Here is a 17,327-nt window from a genome sequence, read left to right on the forward strand (position 1 = left end):
CAGATAAATCTTAACCCCACTAATCCAGCGAAGTCAGATAGCCAGATAAATCTTAACCCTACTAATCCAGCGAAGCCAGATAAATCTTAACCCTACTAATCCAGCGAGGTCAGATAGCCAGATAAATCTTAACCCTACTAATCCAGCGAGGTCAGATAGCCAGTTAAATCTTAACCCTACTAATCCAGCGAGGTCAGATAGCCAGATAAATCTTAACCCTACTAATCCAGCGAAGCCAGATAAATCTTAACCCTACTAATCCAGCGAGGTCAGATAGCCAGTTAAATCTTAACCCCACTAATCCAGCGAAGTCAGATAGCCAGATAAATCTTAACCCTACTAATCCAGCGAGGTCAGATAAATCTTAACCCTACTAATCCAGCGAAGTCAGATAGCCAGATAAATCTTAACCCTACTAATCCAGCGAGGTCAGATAGCCAGTTAAATCTTAACCCTACTAATCCAGCGAGGTCAGATAGCCAGATAAATCTTAACCCTACTAATCCAGCGAAGCCAGATAAATCTTAACCCTACTAATCCAGCGAGGTCAGATAGCCAGTTAAATCTTAACCCCACTAATCCAGCGAAGTCAGATAGCCAGATAAATCTTAACCCTACTAATCCAGCGAGGTCAGATAGCCAGTTAAATCTTAACCCTACTAATCCAGCGAGGTCAGATAAATCTTAACCCTATAAATCCAGCGAGGTCAGATAAATCTTAACCCTACTAATCCAGTGAAGTCAGATAGCCAGTTAAATCTTAACCCTATAAATCCAGCGAGGTCAGGTAGCCAGATAAATCTTAACCCCACTAATCCAGCGAAGTCAGATAAATCTTAACCCCACTAATCCAGCGAAGTCAGGTAGCCAGATAAATCTTAACCCCACTAATCCAGCGAGGTCAGATAAATCTTAACCCCACTAATCCAGCGAAGTCAGATAAATCTTAACCCCACTAATCCAGCGAGGTCAGATAGCCAGATAAATCTTAACCCCACTAATCCAGCGAAGTCAGATAGCCAGATAAATCTTAACCCCACTAATCCAGCGAGGTCAGATAGCCAGATAAATCTTAACCCTACTAATCCAGCGAAGCCAGATAAATCTTAACCCTATAAATCCAGCGAGGTCAGGTAGCCAGATAAATCTTAACCCTACTAATCCAGCGAAGCCAGATAAATCTTAACCCTATAAATCCAGCGAGGTCAGGTAGCCAGATAAATCTTAACCCCACTAATCCAGCGAAGTCAGATAGCCAGTTAAATCTTAACCCTATAAATCCAGCGAGATCAGGTAGCCAGATAAATCTTAACCCCACTAATCCAGCGAAGTCAGATAGCCAGATAAATCTTAACCCCACTAATCCAGCGAAGTCAGATAAATCTTAACCCCACTAATCCAGCGAGGTCAGATAGCCAGATAAATCTTAACCCCACTAATCCAGCGAAGTCAGATAGCCAGATAAATCTTAACCCCACTAATCCAGCGAGGTCAGATAAATCTTAACCCCACTAATCCAGCGAGGTCAGATAGCCAGATAAATCTTAACCCCACTAATCCAGCGAAGTCAGATAGCCAGATAAATCTTAACCCTACTAATCCAGCGAAGCCAGATAAATCTTAACCCTACTAATCCAGCGAGGTCAGATAGCCAGATAAATCTTAACCCTACTAATCCAGCGAGGTCAGATAGCCAGTTAAATCTTAACCCTACTAATCCAGCGAGGTCAGATAGCCAGATAAATCTTAACCCTACTAATCCAGCGAAGCCAGATAAATCTTAACCCTACTAATCCAGCAAGGTCAGATAGCCAGATAAATCTTAACCCTATAAATCCAGCGAGGTCAGGTAGCCAGATAAATCTTAACACTACTAATCCAGCGAAGCCAGATAAATCTTAAACCTACTAATCCAGCGAGGTCAGATAGCCAGTTAAATCTTAACCCTATAAATCCAGCGAGGTCAGGTAGCCAGATAAATCTTAACCCTACTAATCCAGCGAAGTCAGATAAATCTTAACCCCACTAATCCAGCGAGGTCAGATAGCCAGATAAATCTTAACCCCACTAATCCAGCGAAGTCAGATAGCCAGATAAATCTTAACCCCACTAATCCAGCGAAGCCAGATAAATCTTAACCCTACTAATCCAGCGAGGTCAGATAGCCAGATAAATCTTAACCCTATAAATCCAGCGAGGTCAGGTAGCCAGATAAATCTTAACACTACTAATCCAGCGAAGCCAGATAAATCTTAAACCTACTAATCCAGCGAGGTCAGATAGCCAGTTAAATCTTAACCCTATAAATCCAGCGAGGTCAGGTAGCCAGATAAATCTTAACCCTACTAATCCAGCGAAGTCAGATAAATCTTAACCCCACTAATCCAGCGAGGTCAGATAGCCAGATAAATCTTAACCCCACTAATCCAGCGAAGTCAGATAGCCAGATAAATCTTAACCCCACTAATCCAGCGAGGTCAGATAAATCTTAACCCCACTAATCCAGCGAGGTCAGATAGCCAGATAAATCTTAACCCCACTAATCCAGCGAAGTCAGATAGCCAGATAAATCTTAACCCTACTAATCCAGCGAAGCCAGATAAATCTTAACCCTACTAATCCAGCGAGGTCAGATAGCCAGATAAATCTTAACCCTACTAATCCAGCGAAGTCAGATAGCCAGATAAATCTTAACCCTACTAATCCAGCGAAGCCAGATAAATCTTAACCCTATAAATCCAGCGAGGTCAGGTAGCCAGATAAATCTTAACCCTACTAATCCAGCGAAGCCAGATAAATCTTAACCCTATAAATCCAGCGAGGTCAGGTAGCCAGATAAATCTTAACCCCACTAATCCAGCGAAGTCAGATAGCCAGTTAAATCTTAACCCTATAAATCCAGCGAGATCAGGTAGCCAGATAAATCTTAACCCCACTAATCCAGCGAAGTCAGATAGCCAGATAAATCTTAACCCCACTAATCCAGCGAAGTCAGATAAATCTTAACCCCACTAATCCAGCGAGGTCAGATAGCCAGATAAATCTTAACCCCACTAATCCAGCGAAGTCAGATAGCCAGATAAATCTTAACCCCACTAATCCAGCGAGGTCAGATAAATCTTAACCCCACTAATCCAGCGAGGTCAGATAGCCAGATAAATCTTAACTCCACTAATCCAGCGAAGTCAGATAGCCAGATAAATCTTAACCCTACTAATCCAGCGAAGCCAGATAAATCTTAACCCTACTAATCCAGCGAGGTCAGATAGCCAGATAAATCTTAACCCTACTAATCCAGCGAGGTCAGATAGCCAGATAAATCTTAACCCTACTAATCCAGCGAAGCCAGATAAATCTTAACCCTACTAATCCAGCGAGGTCAGATAGCCAGATAAATCTTAACCCTATAAATCCAGCGAGGTCAGGTAGCCAGATAAATCTTAACACTACTAATCCAGCGAAGCCAGATAAATCTTAAACCTACTAATCCAGCGAGGTCAGATAGCCAGTTAAATCTTAACCCTATAAATCCAGCGAGGTCAGGTAGCCAGATAAATCTTAACCCTACTAATCCAGCGAAGTCAGATAAATCTTAACCCCACTAATCCAGCGAGGTCAGATAGCCAGATAAATCTTAACCCCACTAATCCAGCGAAGTCAGATAGCCAGATAAATCTTAACCCCACTAATCCAGCGAGGTCAGATAAATCTTAACCCCACTAATCCAGCGAGGTCAGATAGCCAGATAAATCTTAACCCCACTAATCCAGCGAAGTCAGATAGCCAGATAAATCTTAACCCTACTAATCCAGCGAAGCCAGATAAATCTTAACCCTACTAATCCAGCGAGGTCAGATAGCCAGATAAATCTTAACCCTACTAATCCAGCGAGGTCAGATAGCCAGTTAAATCTTAACCCTACTAATCCAGCGAGGTCAGATAGCCAGATAAATCTTAACCCTACTAATCCAGCGAAGCCAGATAAATCTTAACCCTACTAATCCAGCGAGGTCAGATAGCCAGTTAAATCTTAACCCCACTAATCCAGCGAAGTCAGATAGCCAGATAAATCTTAACCCTACTATCCAGCGAGGTCAGATAAATCTTAACCCTACTAATCCAGCGAAGTCAGATAGCCAGATAAATCTTAACCCTACTAATCCAGCGAGGTCAGATAGCCAGTTAAATCTTAACCCTACTAATCCAGCGAGGTCAGATAGCCAGATAAATCTTAACCCCACTAATCCAGCGAAGTCAGATAGCCAGATAAATCTTAACCCTACTAATCCAGCGAGGTCAGATAAATCTTAACCCTACTAATCCAGCGAAGTCAGATAGCCAGATAAATCTTAACCCTACTAATCCAGCGAGGTCAGATAGCCAGTTAAATCTTAACTCCACTAATCCAGCGAAGTCAGATAGCCAGATAAATCTTAACCCTACTAATCCAGCGAGGTCAGATAGCCAGTTAAATCTTAACTCCACTAATCCAGCGAAGTCAGATAGCCAGATAAATCTTAACCTTACTAATCCAGCGAGGTCAGATAGCCAGTTAAATCTTAACCCTACTAATCCAGCAAAGCCAGATAGCCAGATAAATCTTAACTCTACTAATCCAGCGAGGTCAGATAGCCAGTTAAATCTTAACCCTACTAATCCAGCGAAGTCAAATAGCCAGTTAAATCTTAACCCTACTAATCCAGCGAAGTCAGATAGCCAGTTAAATCTTAACCCCACTAATCCAGCAAAGTCAGATAGCCAGATAAGTCTAAAAGTGCTAGTTATCTGGATAAGTAAGATAGATGAATATGTCTCAAATAGAGCTAATCCAAATAATTAGCACCGCTAAGACGTATCTAGCTATCTGACTTAACTGGATAAGTAGCGCTTTTAAGATTTATCCAGCTAAGTAGCGGCTTTGTGCTACTTAATCGGATAAATCAGAACTTATCTGGATAAGTGCAATACCTGTCTATATCGGTGTGTGCATAGCTCTTTGACAGTTATCCTCCCTGTAGGAAGATCCCTTTTGTACTTCTTGGTAAGTTACCCATTTCTCCTCTACCCCACATTTCTCTAGATTGAGCAATACAGTGCATCTTCAAAACTGAGAACTATTGAGTTCAAATAACAAACCGTTGGAATTTTAATTTAAAGGACAGCAAATGGCAAATAAGTGTAGGTGAGGAGGGAATGATGGTGAATTATGTTTGCTGTTGATCAGGGGTAGGAAACTCTGTTCCTGGAGTGCCACAGCCAGATCTGGTAAAAGGACTGCCGAGGGAATTTGGTGAAAGAGGTAATGGTATTCGGACCACTTGGTAAAAGTGATCATTACATGATCAAATTTGACTTGGTAACTGGAGGGGAGGACACTAAGGAAATCTATTGTGATACCATTTAACTTTCAAAAGAGAGAGATCAGGATAAAATGAGAAAAATTATTAGGAAAACTCTGAAAGGATCAGCTGTAAAGATCAAGAGTTTACATCAGGCATGGACAATGTTTAAAAATACCATCTTAGAAGCTTAGACCAGACGTATTCCATGCATTAAAAAGGTGGAAGGATCTGGATGAAGAAAACAGGAAATAGCATAAGCACTGGCTAGTTAGAAGCAAAAACGCATAATAAAAACTTTTTCAGGTAGATTTGAAGCAAAAACTGCAAGGGAGTCAATTGGTTCATTAGATGATCAAGGGTTAAAAGGGTTGCTAAGGGTGGACAAGGCCATAGTGGAGAGATTACATAAATTATAGCTACATATGCAAGGTTCCACATTGGGAGTCACTACCCAGGGAACAGGATTTAGGCATAGTCGTGGATAATACGTTGAAATCCTCTGCTCAGTGTGCAGCAGCAGCCAAGAAAGCAAATAGTCTGCTGGGGATTATTAGGAAAGGACTGGAGAATAAAACAGAGAATATCCTAATGCTTCTGTATCACTCCATGGTGCATCCTCATCTTGTGTTCATATATCATACACAAACAGAATGCTGGGGATTATTAGGAAAGGAATGGAGAATAAAACAGAGAATATCATAATGTCTCTGTATCACTTCATGGTGCATCCTCATCTTGTGTTAATATATCATACACAAACAGAATGCTGGGGATTATTAGGAAAGGAATGGAGAATAAAACAAAGAATATCATAATGTCTCTGTATCACTTCATGGTGCATCCTCATCTTGTGTTCATATATCATACACAAACAGAATGCTGGGGATTATTAGGAAAGGAATGGAGAATAAAACAGAGAATATCCTAATGCTTCTGTATCACTCCATGGTGCATCCTCATCTTGTGTTCATATATCATACACACACAGAATGCTGGGGATTATTAGGAAAGGAATGGAGAATAAAACAGAGAATATCATAATGCCTCTGTATCACTCCATGGTGCATCCTCATCTTGTGTTCATATATCATACACACACAGAATGCTGGGGATTATTAGGAAAGGAATGGAGAATAAAACAGAGAATGTCATAATGTCTCTGTATCACTCCATGGTGCATCCTCATCTTGTGTTCATATATCATACACAAACAGAATGCTGGGGATTATTAGGAAAGGAATGGAGAATAAAACAGAGAATATCCTAATGCCTCTGTATCACTCCATGGTGTGACCTCATCTTGTGTTCATATATCATACACAAACAGAATGCTGGGGATTATTAGGAAAGGAATGGAGAATAAAACAGAGAATATCATAATGTCTCTGTATCACTCCATGGTGCGACCTCATCTTGTGTTCATATATCATACACAAACAGAATGCTGGGGATTATTAGGAAAGGAATGGAGAATAAAACAGAGAATATCCTAATGCCTCTGTATCACTCCATGGTGCATCCTCATCTTGTGTTCATATATCATACACAAACAGAATGCTGGGGTTTATTAGGAAAGGAATGGAGAATAAAACAGAGAATATCATAATGTCTCTGTATCACTTCATGGTGCATCCTCATCTTGTGTTCATATATCATACACAAACAGAATGCTGGGGATTATTAGGAAAGGAATGGAGAATAAAACAGAGAATATCCTAATGCCTCTGTATCACTCCATGGTGCATCCTCATCTTGTGTTCATATATCATACACAAACAGAATGCTGGGGATTATTAGGAAAAGAATGGAGAATAAAACAGAGAATATCATAATGTCTCTGTATCACTTCATGGTGCATCCTCATCTTGTGTTCATATATCATACACAAACAGAATGCTGGGGATTATTAGGAAAGGAATGGAGAATAAAACAGAGAATATCCTAATGCCTCTGTATCACTCCATGGTGCATCCTCATCTTGTGTTCATATATCATACACAAACAGAATGCTGGGGATTATTAGGAAAGGAATGGAGAATAAAACAGAGAATATCATAATGTCTCTGTATCACTTCATGGTGCATCCTCATCTTGTGTTCATATATCATACACAAACAGAATGCTGGGGATTATTAGGAAAGGAATGGAGAATAAAACAGAGAATATCCTAATGCCTCTGTATCACTCCATGGTGCATCCTCATCTTGTGTTCATATATCATACACAAACAGAATGCTGGGGATTATTAGGAAAGGAATGGAGAATAAAACAGAGAATATCATAATGTCTCTGTATCACTCATGGTGCATCCTCATCTTGTGTTCATATATCATACACAAACAGAATGCTGGGATTATTAGGAAAGGAATGGGAATAAAACAGAGAATATCATAATGTCTCTGTATCACTCCATGGTGCATCCTCATCTTGTGTTCATATATCATACACAAACAGAATGCTGGGGATTATTAGGAAAGGAATGGAGAATAAACAGAGAATATCATAATGCCTCTGTATCACTCCATGGTGCATCCTCATCTTGTGTTCATATATCATACACAAACAGAATGCTGGGGATTATTAGGAAAGGAATGGAGAATAAAACAGAGAATATCATAATGCCTCTGTATCACTCCATGGTGCATCCTCATCTTGTGTTCATATATCATACACAAACAGAATGCTGGGGATTATTAGGAAAGGAATGGAGAATAAACAGAGAATATCATAATGTCTCTGTATCACTCCATGGTGCATCCTCATCTTGTGTTCATATATCATACACAAACAGAATGCTGGGGATTATTAGGAAAGGAATGGAGAATAAAACAGAGAATATCATAATGTCTCTGTATCACTCCATGGTGCATCCTCATCTTGTGTTCATATATCATACACAAACAGAATGCTGGGGATTATTAGGAAAGGAATGGAGAATAAAACAGAGAATATCATAATGTCTCTGTATCACTCCATGGTGCATCCTCATCTTGTGTTCATATATCATACACAAACAGAATGCTGGGGATTATTAGGAAAGGAATGGAGAATAAAACAGAGAATATCATAATGCCTCTGTATCACTTCATGGTGCAGCCTCATCTTGTGTTCATATATCATACACAAACAGAATGCTGGGGATTATTAGGAAAGGAATGGAGAATAAAACAGAGAATATCATAATGCCTCTGTATCACTCCATGGTGCATTCTCATCTTGTGTTCATATATCATACACAAACAGAATGCTGGGGATTATTAGGAAAGGAATGGAGAATAAAACAGAGAATATCCTAATGCCTCTGTATCACTCCATGGTGCATCCTCATCTTGTGTTCATATATCATCCACAAACAGAATGCTGGGGATTATTAGGAAAGGAATGGAGAATAAAACAGAGAATATCATAATGCCTCTGTATCACTCCATGGTGCATCCTCATCTTGTGTTCATATATCATACACAAACAGAATGCTGGGGATTATTAGGAAAGGAATGGAGAATAAAACAGAGAATATCATAATGTCTCTGTATCGCTCCATGGTGCGACCTCATCTTGTGTTCATATATCATACACAAACAGAATGCTAGGGATTATTAGGAAAGGAATGGAGAATAAAACAGAGAATATCATAATGCCTCTGTATCACTCCATGGTGCATCCTCATCTTGTGTTCATATATCATCCACAAACAGAATGCTGGGGATTATTAGGAAAGGAATGGAGAATAAAACAGAGAATATCATAATGCCTCTGTATCACTCCATGGTGCAGCCTCATCTTGTGTTCATATATCATACACAAACAGAATGCTGGGGATTATTAGGAAAGGAATGGAGAATAAAACAGAGAATATCATAATGCCTCTGTATCACTCCATGGTGCATTCTCATCTTGTGTTCATATATCATACACAAACAGAATGCTGGGGATTATTAGGAAAGGAATGGAGAATAAAACAGAGAATATCCTAATGCCTCTGTATCACTCCATGGTGCATCCTCATCTTGTGTTCATATATCATCCACAAACAGAATGCTGGGGATTATTAGGAAAGGAATGGAGAATAAAACAGAGAATATCATAATGCCTCTGTATCACTCCATGGTGCATCCTCATCTTGTGTTCATATATCATACACAAACAGAATGCTGGGGATTATTAGGAAAGGAATGGAGAATAAAACAGAGAATATCATAATGTCTCTGTATCGCTCCATGGTGCGACCTCATCTTGTGTTCATATATCATACACAAACAGAATGCTAGGGATTATTAGGAAAGGAATGGAGAATAAAACAGAGAATATCATAATGTCTCTGTATCGCTCCATGGTGCGACCTCATCTTGTGTTCATATATCATACACAAACAGAATGCTAGGGGATTATTAGGAAAGGAATGGAGAATAAAACAGAGAATATCATAATGCCTCTGTATCACTCCATGGTGCATCCTCATCTTGTGTTCATATATCATCCACAAACAGAATGCTGGGGATTATTAGGAAAGGAATGGAGAATAAAACAGAGAATATCATAATGCCTCTGTATCACTCCATGGTGCATCCTCATCTTGTGTTCATATATCATACACAAACAGAATGCTGGGGATTATTAGGAAAGGAATGGAGAATAAAACAGAGAATATCCTAATGCCTCTGTATCACTCCATGGTGCGACCTCATCTTGAGTATTGTGTGCAGTTCTGGTCACCATATCTCAAGAAAGATACAGCAGAACTAGAAAAGGTACAGAGAAGGGCGACCAAGATGATAAAGGGGATGGAACAATTCTCCTATGAGGAAAGGCTAAAGAGGTTAGGACTCTTCAGCTTGGAGAAGAGATGACTGAACGGAGATCTGATGAAGGACAATTCCTTAAACCATCATTAAGGTAGAGTTGTAGAAATCCCCTGCTTATTCTTGGGATAAGCATCTTGGAATCTCTCTACCCCTTGGGATCCTGCCAGGTACTTGTGAGCTGGATTGGCCACTTTTGGAAACCAGATACTGGGCTTGATGGACCTCTGATCTGCCTCAGTATGGAAACCTCTTATGTTCTTATGCCCTTGGTGGGGGTCGGTGGCAGGACGTTAACCTCCTCTATTGCACAGGCTCTCGATCTCAACCAAAAGGCCATGAAGGGACTTTCCTCAGCTCACAGCTCAGACCCTGGGCTTGGCTTGCAGTCCACAAAAAAGCCTGAAGAGTGATTTTAATAAAGACTGTACCCCTGATCACCTGCCCCAATAGGGGGCTCAGCTACGAACAGGACGACTGTACTCTTTCCCCACTGCACTCTTCACATTTTGTCCCTCCACCTCTCCTTCCCTCTTCTTGTGTTCTCTTACCTCAATTCCCCTCCCTTCTTTCCCTCACTCATCCCATCTTCCCTCCTCCCTCCTCTCTCTACCTTCTCACTCCTTCTTGTTCCTCTCCACCCCTTCACTTATCCCTTCACTGTCTTCTGTCCCTTCACACTTACCCCTCCCCATCTGTTGTCCCTTCCCTTCTGTATCGCCTCTCACCTCCTCCTTCCCAACCTACCTCTTCTCTAACTCAACCTCTTCCACCTCGGGCCTCGTCTTCCTGCAACTGTTGGGCCTGGGAACGGTCGCCAGCCCGTCCACTGCTGTTTTGCTGCTGAGACCCTTATCCCTCTACCTGAGGTCTCCTGTGTTGCTGGTGGCAGGCCTGCCCATCCCCAGCTCCTGGTGAGCATAGCGATGTGTGCCCCTCCATGCTGTGATGCTAGAAATAGAAATACTGGTGCTAATTATTACTGTTTTAATTCCAGCATTACCTGCCTTACTTGTGGAAGGACAGATACTAGCAGCTTTGAAAATACGTAAGAGACTCAATTAACTACTTGTTTAAAATATACTCTTCTAAATAACATTATCCATCCATAGGGTGGCCATATGGGAAATTGTACCCGTCCGTCTGTCTGTGACCTCATATCGCAGGTACAATGACGGGAGGTAGGAGGTTATGCTTTGGTGAGATCTGAGAGTGTGGGGTGGTAGCTGCAATTCCTGAGTTTCACATTGGTTGATCAGACACTGCCGGGTCTACAAGAAGCCACCGCCACCCCTGTACACTGAGTGGGAAGATCCCTTCTGTACTTGTTGATAAATTGCCTGTCTCCCTCCACTCCACCTGGAGTCACTGGGTTACTATCCAAACGAATCTTTACTGATGAGAACGATGAAAACCGTCACAATCTTAATTCACGGCAGCACAATGATTTCTCGTCACAATTTCCTCCTCAATCTGTGCAGGAAGGTCAAATGCCAGCCAGGGGAATTCCTACCCTCCAGGGCTTGGAAATGCAAGTTTGCTCACCGTAAACGGTGTTTTCCGTAGATGGCAGGAGGAATTAGCCATGCTTTACGGGTTCGTCCTCCCGGGCGGTCCGACATGGAATCCTCTCAACGAATACAGAACCGCGCGTTTCCCCTGCCCCGTTCAGTTAAAGCAAGCATAAGCATGCAGTGAAGTTAGAAAGAATAGGATACAGACAGAGTTGGAGTTTTAGCTGTCCAGGGAGGAGGTTGGGGATGCATGACTAATTCATCCTGCTGAGTTAGCCATGCTCTCTGGGAGTCCCCAGCTATGAATTCCAGAGCACGTTATTACTTCTGGTTGCTGGAATTTATGAAGACTGTGGAGAGCTCAGGTTTTGGTTGCGAAGCGTAATACTGCTTCTCCCACTGCTGCATCTCATTGAGTTTGCTGTTTAAGACAGTAGTGTGATGTGAAGGTAGGCAAAGACCAAGGGGCTGCTCTGCAGATATCTGCAGATATCTTTTAGGTGAGCTATGGAAGTTGCCGAGGCTCGAATTTGATGTGCCTTCACACCATCTGGGAGTTTATCTGTATTCTTCGAGTAACAGAAGTTAATACATTGGAATAACCAAGATGCTAACATCTGTTTAGAGACTGGCAATCCTGGAGCATTCGGGTTGAAAGAAACAAATAGCTGTGAACTACGATTCGGAGACTGGGTCCTTTGAATATAATAGCAAAGGCCCTTCTACAGTCCAAGGTGTGGAGGGTTATCTCTCTCTGCGTAGCATGTGATTTTGGTAAAAACATAGGTAAGATGATTGTCTGCTTCAAATGGAAAGCTGAGGCTGCTTTAGGAAGAAACTCTGGGTTGGATCTTAAGGTGACCTTATCAGGGTAAAACTGTAGATACGGAAAGTAGTAAACTGACTCTTCTTGCTGATGTGACGGCTACTAGGAATAGTACCTTCCAGGATAGGAATTTCATTGGAGCGGAGTGTAGAGGTTCGAAGGGTGGGTGCATGAACCTTTCTAAAACAATGTTAATGTCCCATGGAACTGCTCGTTTTGTGGTCGGAGGGCGGAGTCTTATTGTTCTACACATGAAACGAGCTACCAATGGATACATAGATATGAATTTCCCATTGACGGATAGGTGGAATGCTGCTGTAGCACTTAGATGTACTCTGATAGATGATACCGCTAATCCAGTGGAAGAGAGTAGATGGAGGTAACGAATAATTTGTTGAGGAGAGCTATGAAGTGGATCTATCAGTGTATTATTACACCAGTTGAAGTATCTGCTACATTTCGCTGCATAATCTTTTCTTGTAGATGGTTTTCTAGTGGAAATAAGAAGATGTTCGATGTCTGCAGGAAGAGAGAGATGACAAAGCTTTCCTTTCAATCTCTATGCTGTCATGTAGAGAGGAGTGTAGGGGGTGAAGCAGTGTGCCCCCTTCCTGTGATATAAGATTTTTTCTGTTTCCCAATTGTATTGGTGTTTGAATTGTCAAATATACGAGGTAAGTATACCATGGTTGTCTGGGCAACACTGGTGCAATGAGAATGAGATTTGATTTGTCTGCTATGCACTTCTGAACTACCCTGCCTAACAAGGGTATCAGAGGGTAAGCATATAGCAGGTTCTCCATCCATGGGAATAGAAATGCATCTTGAGCTATTCTTCAAGTGCTTGTGTAGATTGAGCAGAAACAATGTAGTTTCGTATTGGCTTCCATTGCGAAAAGGTGTATGTAGCGGTTCCTCATCTTTGGAATAGTTCATTCACCTCTTCTTGGTTCAATTCCCACTTGTAGGGGTGAAATATCCTGCTGAGTTTGTCGGCCTCTGTATTTCTTATTCCTGGAAGATGATCCTCTTGCATCATGTGATCCTTGTCTTTCTCGTGCGTTGACTGATGCAACACTATATGCATCAAAGCCTTCAAAGATTCTTGCATCAGCCAACTCGACTCTTCTTGCGTCGAGCGGGAAGATGCATCATGCTCCACAGTATTGGGCTGCTTCGGCCGGTTGTACGCTTCTTACGTCAGGCACGTATGACACATCGATCAACTCTGTGAGTCACATGCTTTTACTCAATCTTTGCCCTGAGTCAGTGTCTCTGACCCTGTTTTTGAGGGGTTTTTGGAGATATCTAGGAGTTTTGGCCTTTTATCGCCCGAATCCTTCGATTCTTTCATAGGTTCACCGGAGCACTTACTTTTTGGTTGAGACTCCAACAAACAAGATCTTCTGGTTGGTGTAGGTCTCTTCTTTTTATGCGCTGGTAGCGACTGTGTTGATCCATGGACTGGGACATATGACCCAGATAGGTCGCTTCTTAATCTTTTTATTTTCTCCGCTTTTTTCCTTTGGGCCCATGAAGACATCCTGCCGCAATCCTGGCAGGATGTCTGATCGCAATCAGGGCCTAAGCAACTGAAGCAATAATTATGTCCATAAATGACGCACATCATTTTGCCACACTGGCAGAATTTAAATCCTGGTGTTCTTGGAGGCATATTAGCACTTAACAGTGTTATTTTGGGGTACACTAAGAGTGTGGAAAGAGAAAAAAATCTTTAGGCTCGCGTGAGAGGATTGCGACCGTGAGCTGCCGTGGAAAAACAGAAACTGAACGGGGGAAGGAATCGTGCGGGAAAATCCACACAGGTGCACAGAGGCACAGCTCTGTATTCGTTGAGAGGATTCCATGTCGGACCGCCTGGGAAGACGTCCCATAAAGCATGACTAATTCAGCCTGCTTATCTATGGAAAAAATATAGGGTCCCCAAGTGGGCAGAGGTCAGTCCTTGGATACCTAGATCTCCAGCTCCCGATCTTTGGGAGGTTTCCAACATCACTCCGGGGTGAAAGATAAAGGGACTTTAGAGTGGAACATGGCTATTAGTGCCCGGACGGCATGGGAGAGATTTGTGATCATCACCATGGATGTCAACCTCTTCGCCAAAGAAACGCAAAGCTACCGAGAGAACTGCACCATGGCCATGAAGGGGTCTATGGTGTCTACTAGCTCTGGCATCTCATTGGAAAACATCTCCAATGAGATGCCAGAACCACCCCTTGCAATTGGCAAGGATATTTTGTCTCAGTCTCTGCACACAGAGAGAAACTCTCTTTCTCCCCAGGGTTTGGAAGCACCGGATGAGTGACCTCTTGAATAGTAGGCTTTGCCTTTACTCACAGTTGTGGTTGGATTATTTTATTTTATTTATTTAAAGTCTCTTTTATACCGATGACCGTTCACACATCGCATCGGTTTACAATTAAACAGTAACAGATGGGCGGAAACCCTTACATATAACATTGTAAAACAGCGTAACTTTTGGGCGGGGCCCTTACATGTAACTGATAAAAAGGAGGCTAAAACTTGGAAGGGTATAGAGCTGACTATACTGGGCAGAGTCCATGTAGTCAATAAATAGATACAGCATAATCACTATATACATATAAGAACAAAACTATAAACAATAGATAATGACATAAATAGCCGATTCAAAAGTACCAAATCGAAGGGCATAATACAGATTCCACAGGGTCGAATTCCTTAGTCATATAGTAGGATTATTAGTTAAAAAGAGTTTTAGTAGAACAGGGGGGTTTAAGTAATGGCTGGTGAAATCTGGTAAGCTTGCTGGAAGAGCCATGTTTTCAGTTTTTTTTTGAAGGTAGGAGTGTATGTTTCCAGGCGTATATCAGAGGGCAGGGAGTTCCAAATAGATGGGCCGGCGAGAGAGAAAGCTCTGCTTATGGTGGAGGATAATTTAAAAGATTTGATAGGTTGGGCGCGTAGGGTTCCTTGGAGGGCTGTACGTGTTGGTCTATTCGAAGTACGGGGGAGGAGTGGGGGGTTAATCCAGTTAAGGTTAGAGTTCAGCAGACTTTTGTGGATGATAGAAAGGGCTTTATAGCGAATTCGGAAATGTATAGGGAGCCAGTGAAGTTCGATAAGTGTGGGGGTGATGTGATCTCTTTTTTTTGAATTAGTTAGAATCCTAGCGGCAGCATTTTGTAATAGTTGTAAGGGTTTAGTATGAGTAACGGGAATGCCTAGCAAAAGTGCATTACAATAGTCTACCTTAGATAAAATGATAGACTGGAGTACAGTGCGGAAATCAGAAAAGTGTAGCATAGGTCTAAGTTTTTTTATGGTTTGGAGCTTAAAATAGCATTCCTTGATGATGGATTTAATAAAGGGTTTGAAAGTAAGATGGTTATCAATAAGAACCCCAAGGTTGCGAACGTGTGATGGGAAAGATGTGGAAGAGTATGCAGGTGGGATGTCTGGGAGCGGGGGCCCATTTGATATGATTAAGAGTTCAGTCTTACTGGGATTTAGAGCTAGTTGCATGTCGTTTAGTAATGTTTTGATAGAGGAGAGACAGGATTCCCATTTAAGAAGAGCAGTTTGAAGAGAGTCCGAGAAAGGGAAAATGAGTTGCACATCGTCCGCATATATGAAATGCTTGATGTGGAGGTTAGTGAGGAGAGTAGTGAGGGGGAGCATGTATATATTAAAGAGGGTGGAAGAGAGGGAGGAACCTTGGGGAACACCTTGGGGCAGACTAATGGGGTCTGATTCATTGTTATCAACTAAAACAGTGAAGAGACGGTCCTGGAGATATGATCGTATCCAGGATAGGGCATTGCCAGTGATCCCGATACTCCTGAGGATGTCGAGGAGGACATCATGATTGACTGTATCGAATGCCGCTGAGATGTCAAGCATGGCAATCAAATAGGAGGAGCCTGAGTCAGTTCCTTTAATGAGGGTGTCATGTAGGGAGAGTAGTAGGGTTTCAGTACTTAAGTGCTTTCTGAAACCGTGCTGTGTAGAAGGGAGAATATTGTTTTGTTCCAGGTGATCGGAGAGGCGTGAGTTGACTATTTTTTCAAGGACTTTAGCTAGGAGGGGTAGGTTGGAGACGGGTCTGTAATTAGATAAGGTGTCAGGGTCAAGATTAGGTTTTTTGAGTAGTGGTTTAACTACTGCTTGTTTAAGAAATTTAGGGACCGTACCATGCTCTAAGGAACAATTAAGGATATTTGAGAGAGGTTTGGAAATCACTTCGGGAATGGCTAGCAGGAGTTTAGTGGGGATAGTTTCGGAGGGATGAGATGAGGGTTTTAATTTTTTAAGGATATTTTGTACTTCAAGGGAGGATGAAGAGTCAAAAATTGAGAGGGAGGCTGTCGAGTTGATGGCGGGCAGGCAGATATTGATGTTCTTATGTGAGAAATGTGCAGTGATGGAAGAGACTTTGTTTTTGAAAAATTGAGCTAATTCATTGCAGCGATTTTTAGAGTGATTAACTGGGAGTTGTGTGGTAGCAGGAGAGGTGAGGTCCGCAACCATAGTGAATAGGGCCTTGGGGTTATCTTGCATGCCATGTATTTTTTTAGCATAGTAATTACATTTAGCATGGAGGATAGAATTTCTATATTCATGCATTGTTTGGTAGTATAAGGTTTTATTTGCAGGGGATTGGTCTTTGCGCCATAACCTCTCAGCTGTCCTGAGTTGAATTTTGAGATTCCTGAGATCAGGTGTGTACCATGGTTTTCTGTTTCTACAGTTAGGGTTGATAATTTTTGTTGTAAGCGGGCAAAGTTTGTCAGCAATGCTAAGGGTAAGGTTGAGCCAGGTAGAGAAGGCATTGTTTGGGGATGAG

General features: G+C 41.8%; 1 protein-coding gene across 1 annotated transcript in view; it reads left to right on the forward strand.

The window, feature by feature from the left end:
- LOC115083491 (inducible metalloproteinase inhibitor protein-like) overlaps nucleotides 1–17,327 on the forward strand; it is a 37,217-nt gene that overhangs the window by 14,599 nt on the left and 5,291 nt on the right. Inside the window, exon 3 of the mRNA XM_029587345.1 lies at nucleotides 11,139–11,189. Within this exon, the coding sequence (XP_029443205.1) occupies nucleotides 11,139–11,189 (51 nt within the window). The remainder of the gene's footprint in view (nucleotides 1–11,138; nucleotides 11,190–17,327) is intronic.

Source organism: Rhinatrema bivittatum, chromosome 2 (genome assembly GCF_901001135.1).
Source record: "Rhinatrema bivittatum chromosome 2, aRhiBiv1.1, whole genome shotgun sequence".
Classification (NCBI taxonomy): domain Eukaryota; kingdom Metazoa; phylum Chordata; class Amphibia; order Gymnophiona; family Rhinatrematidae; genus Rhinatrema; species Rhinatrema bivittatum.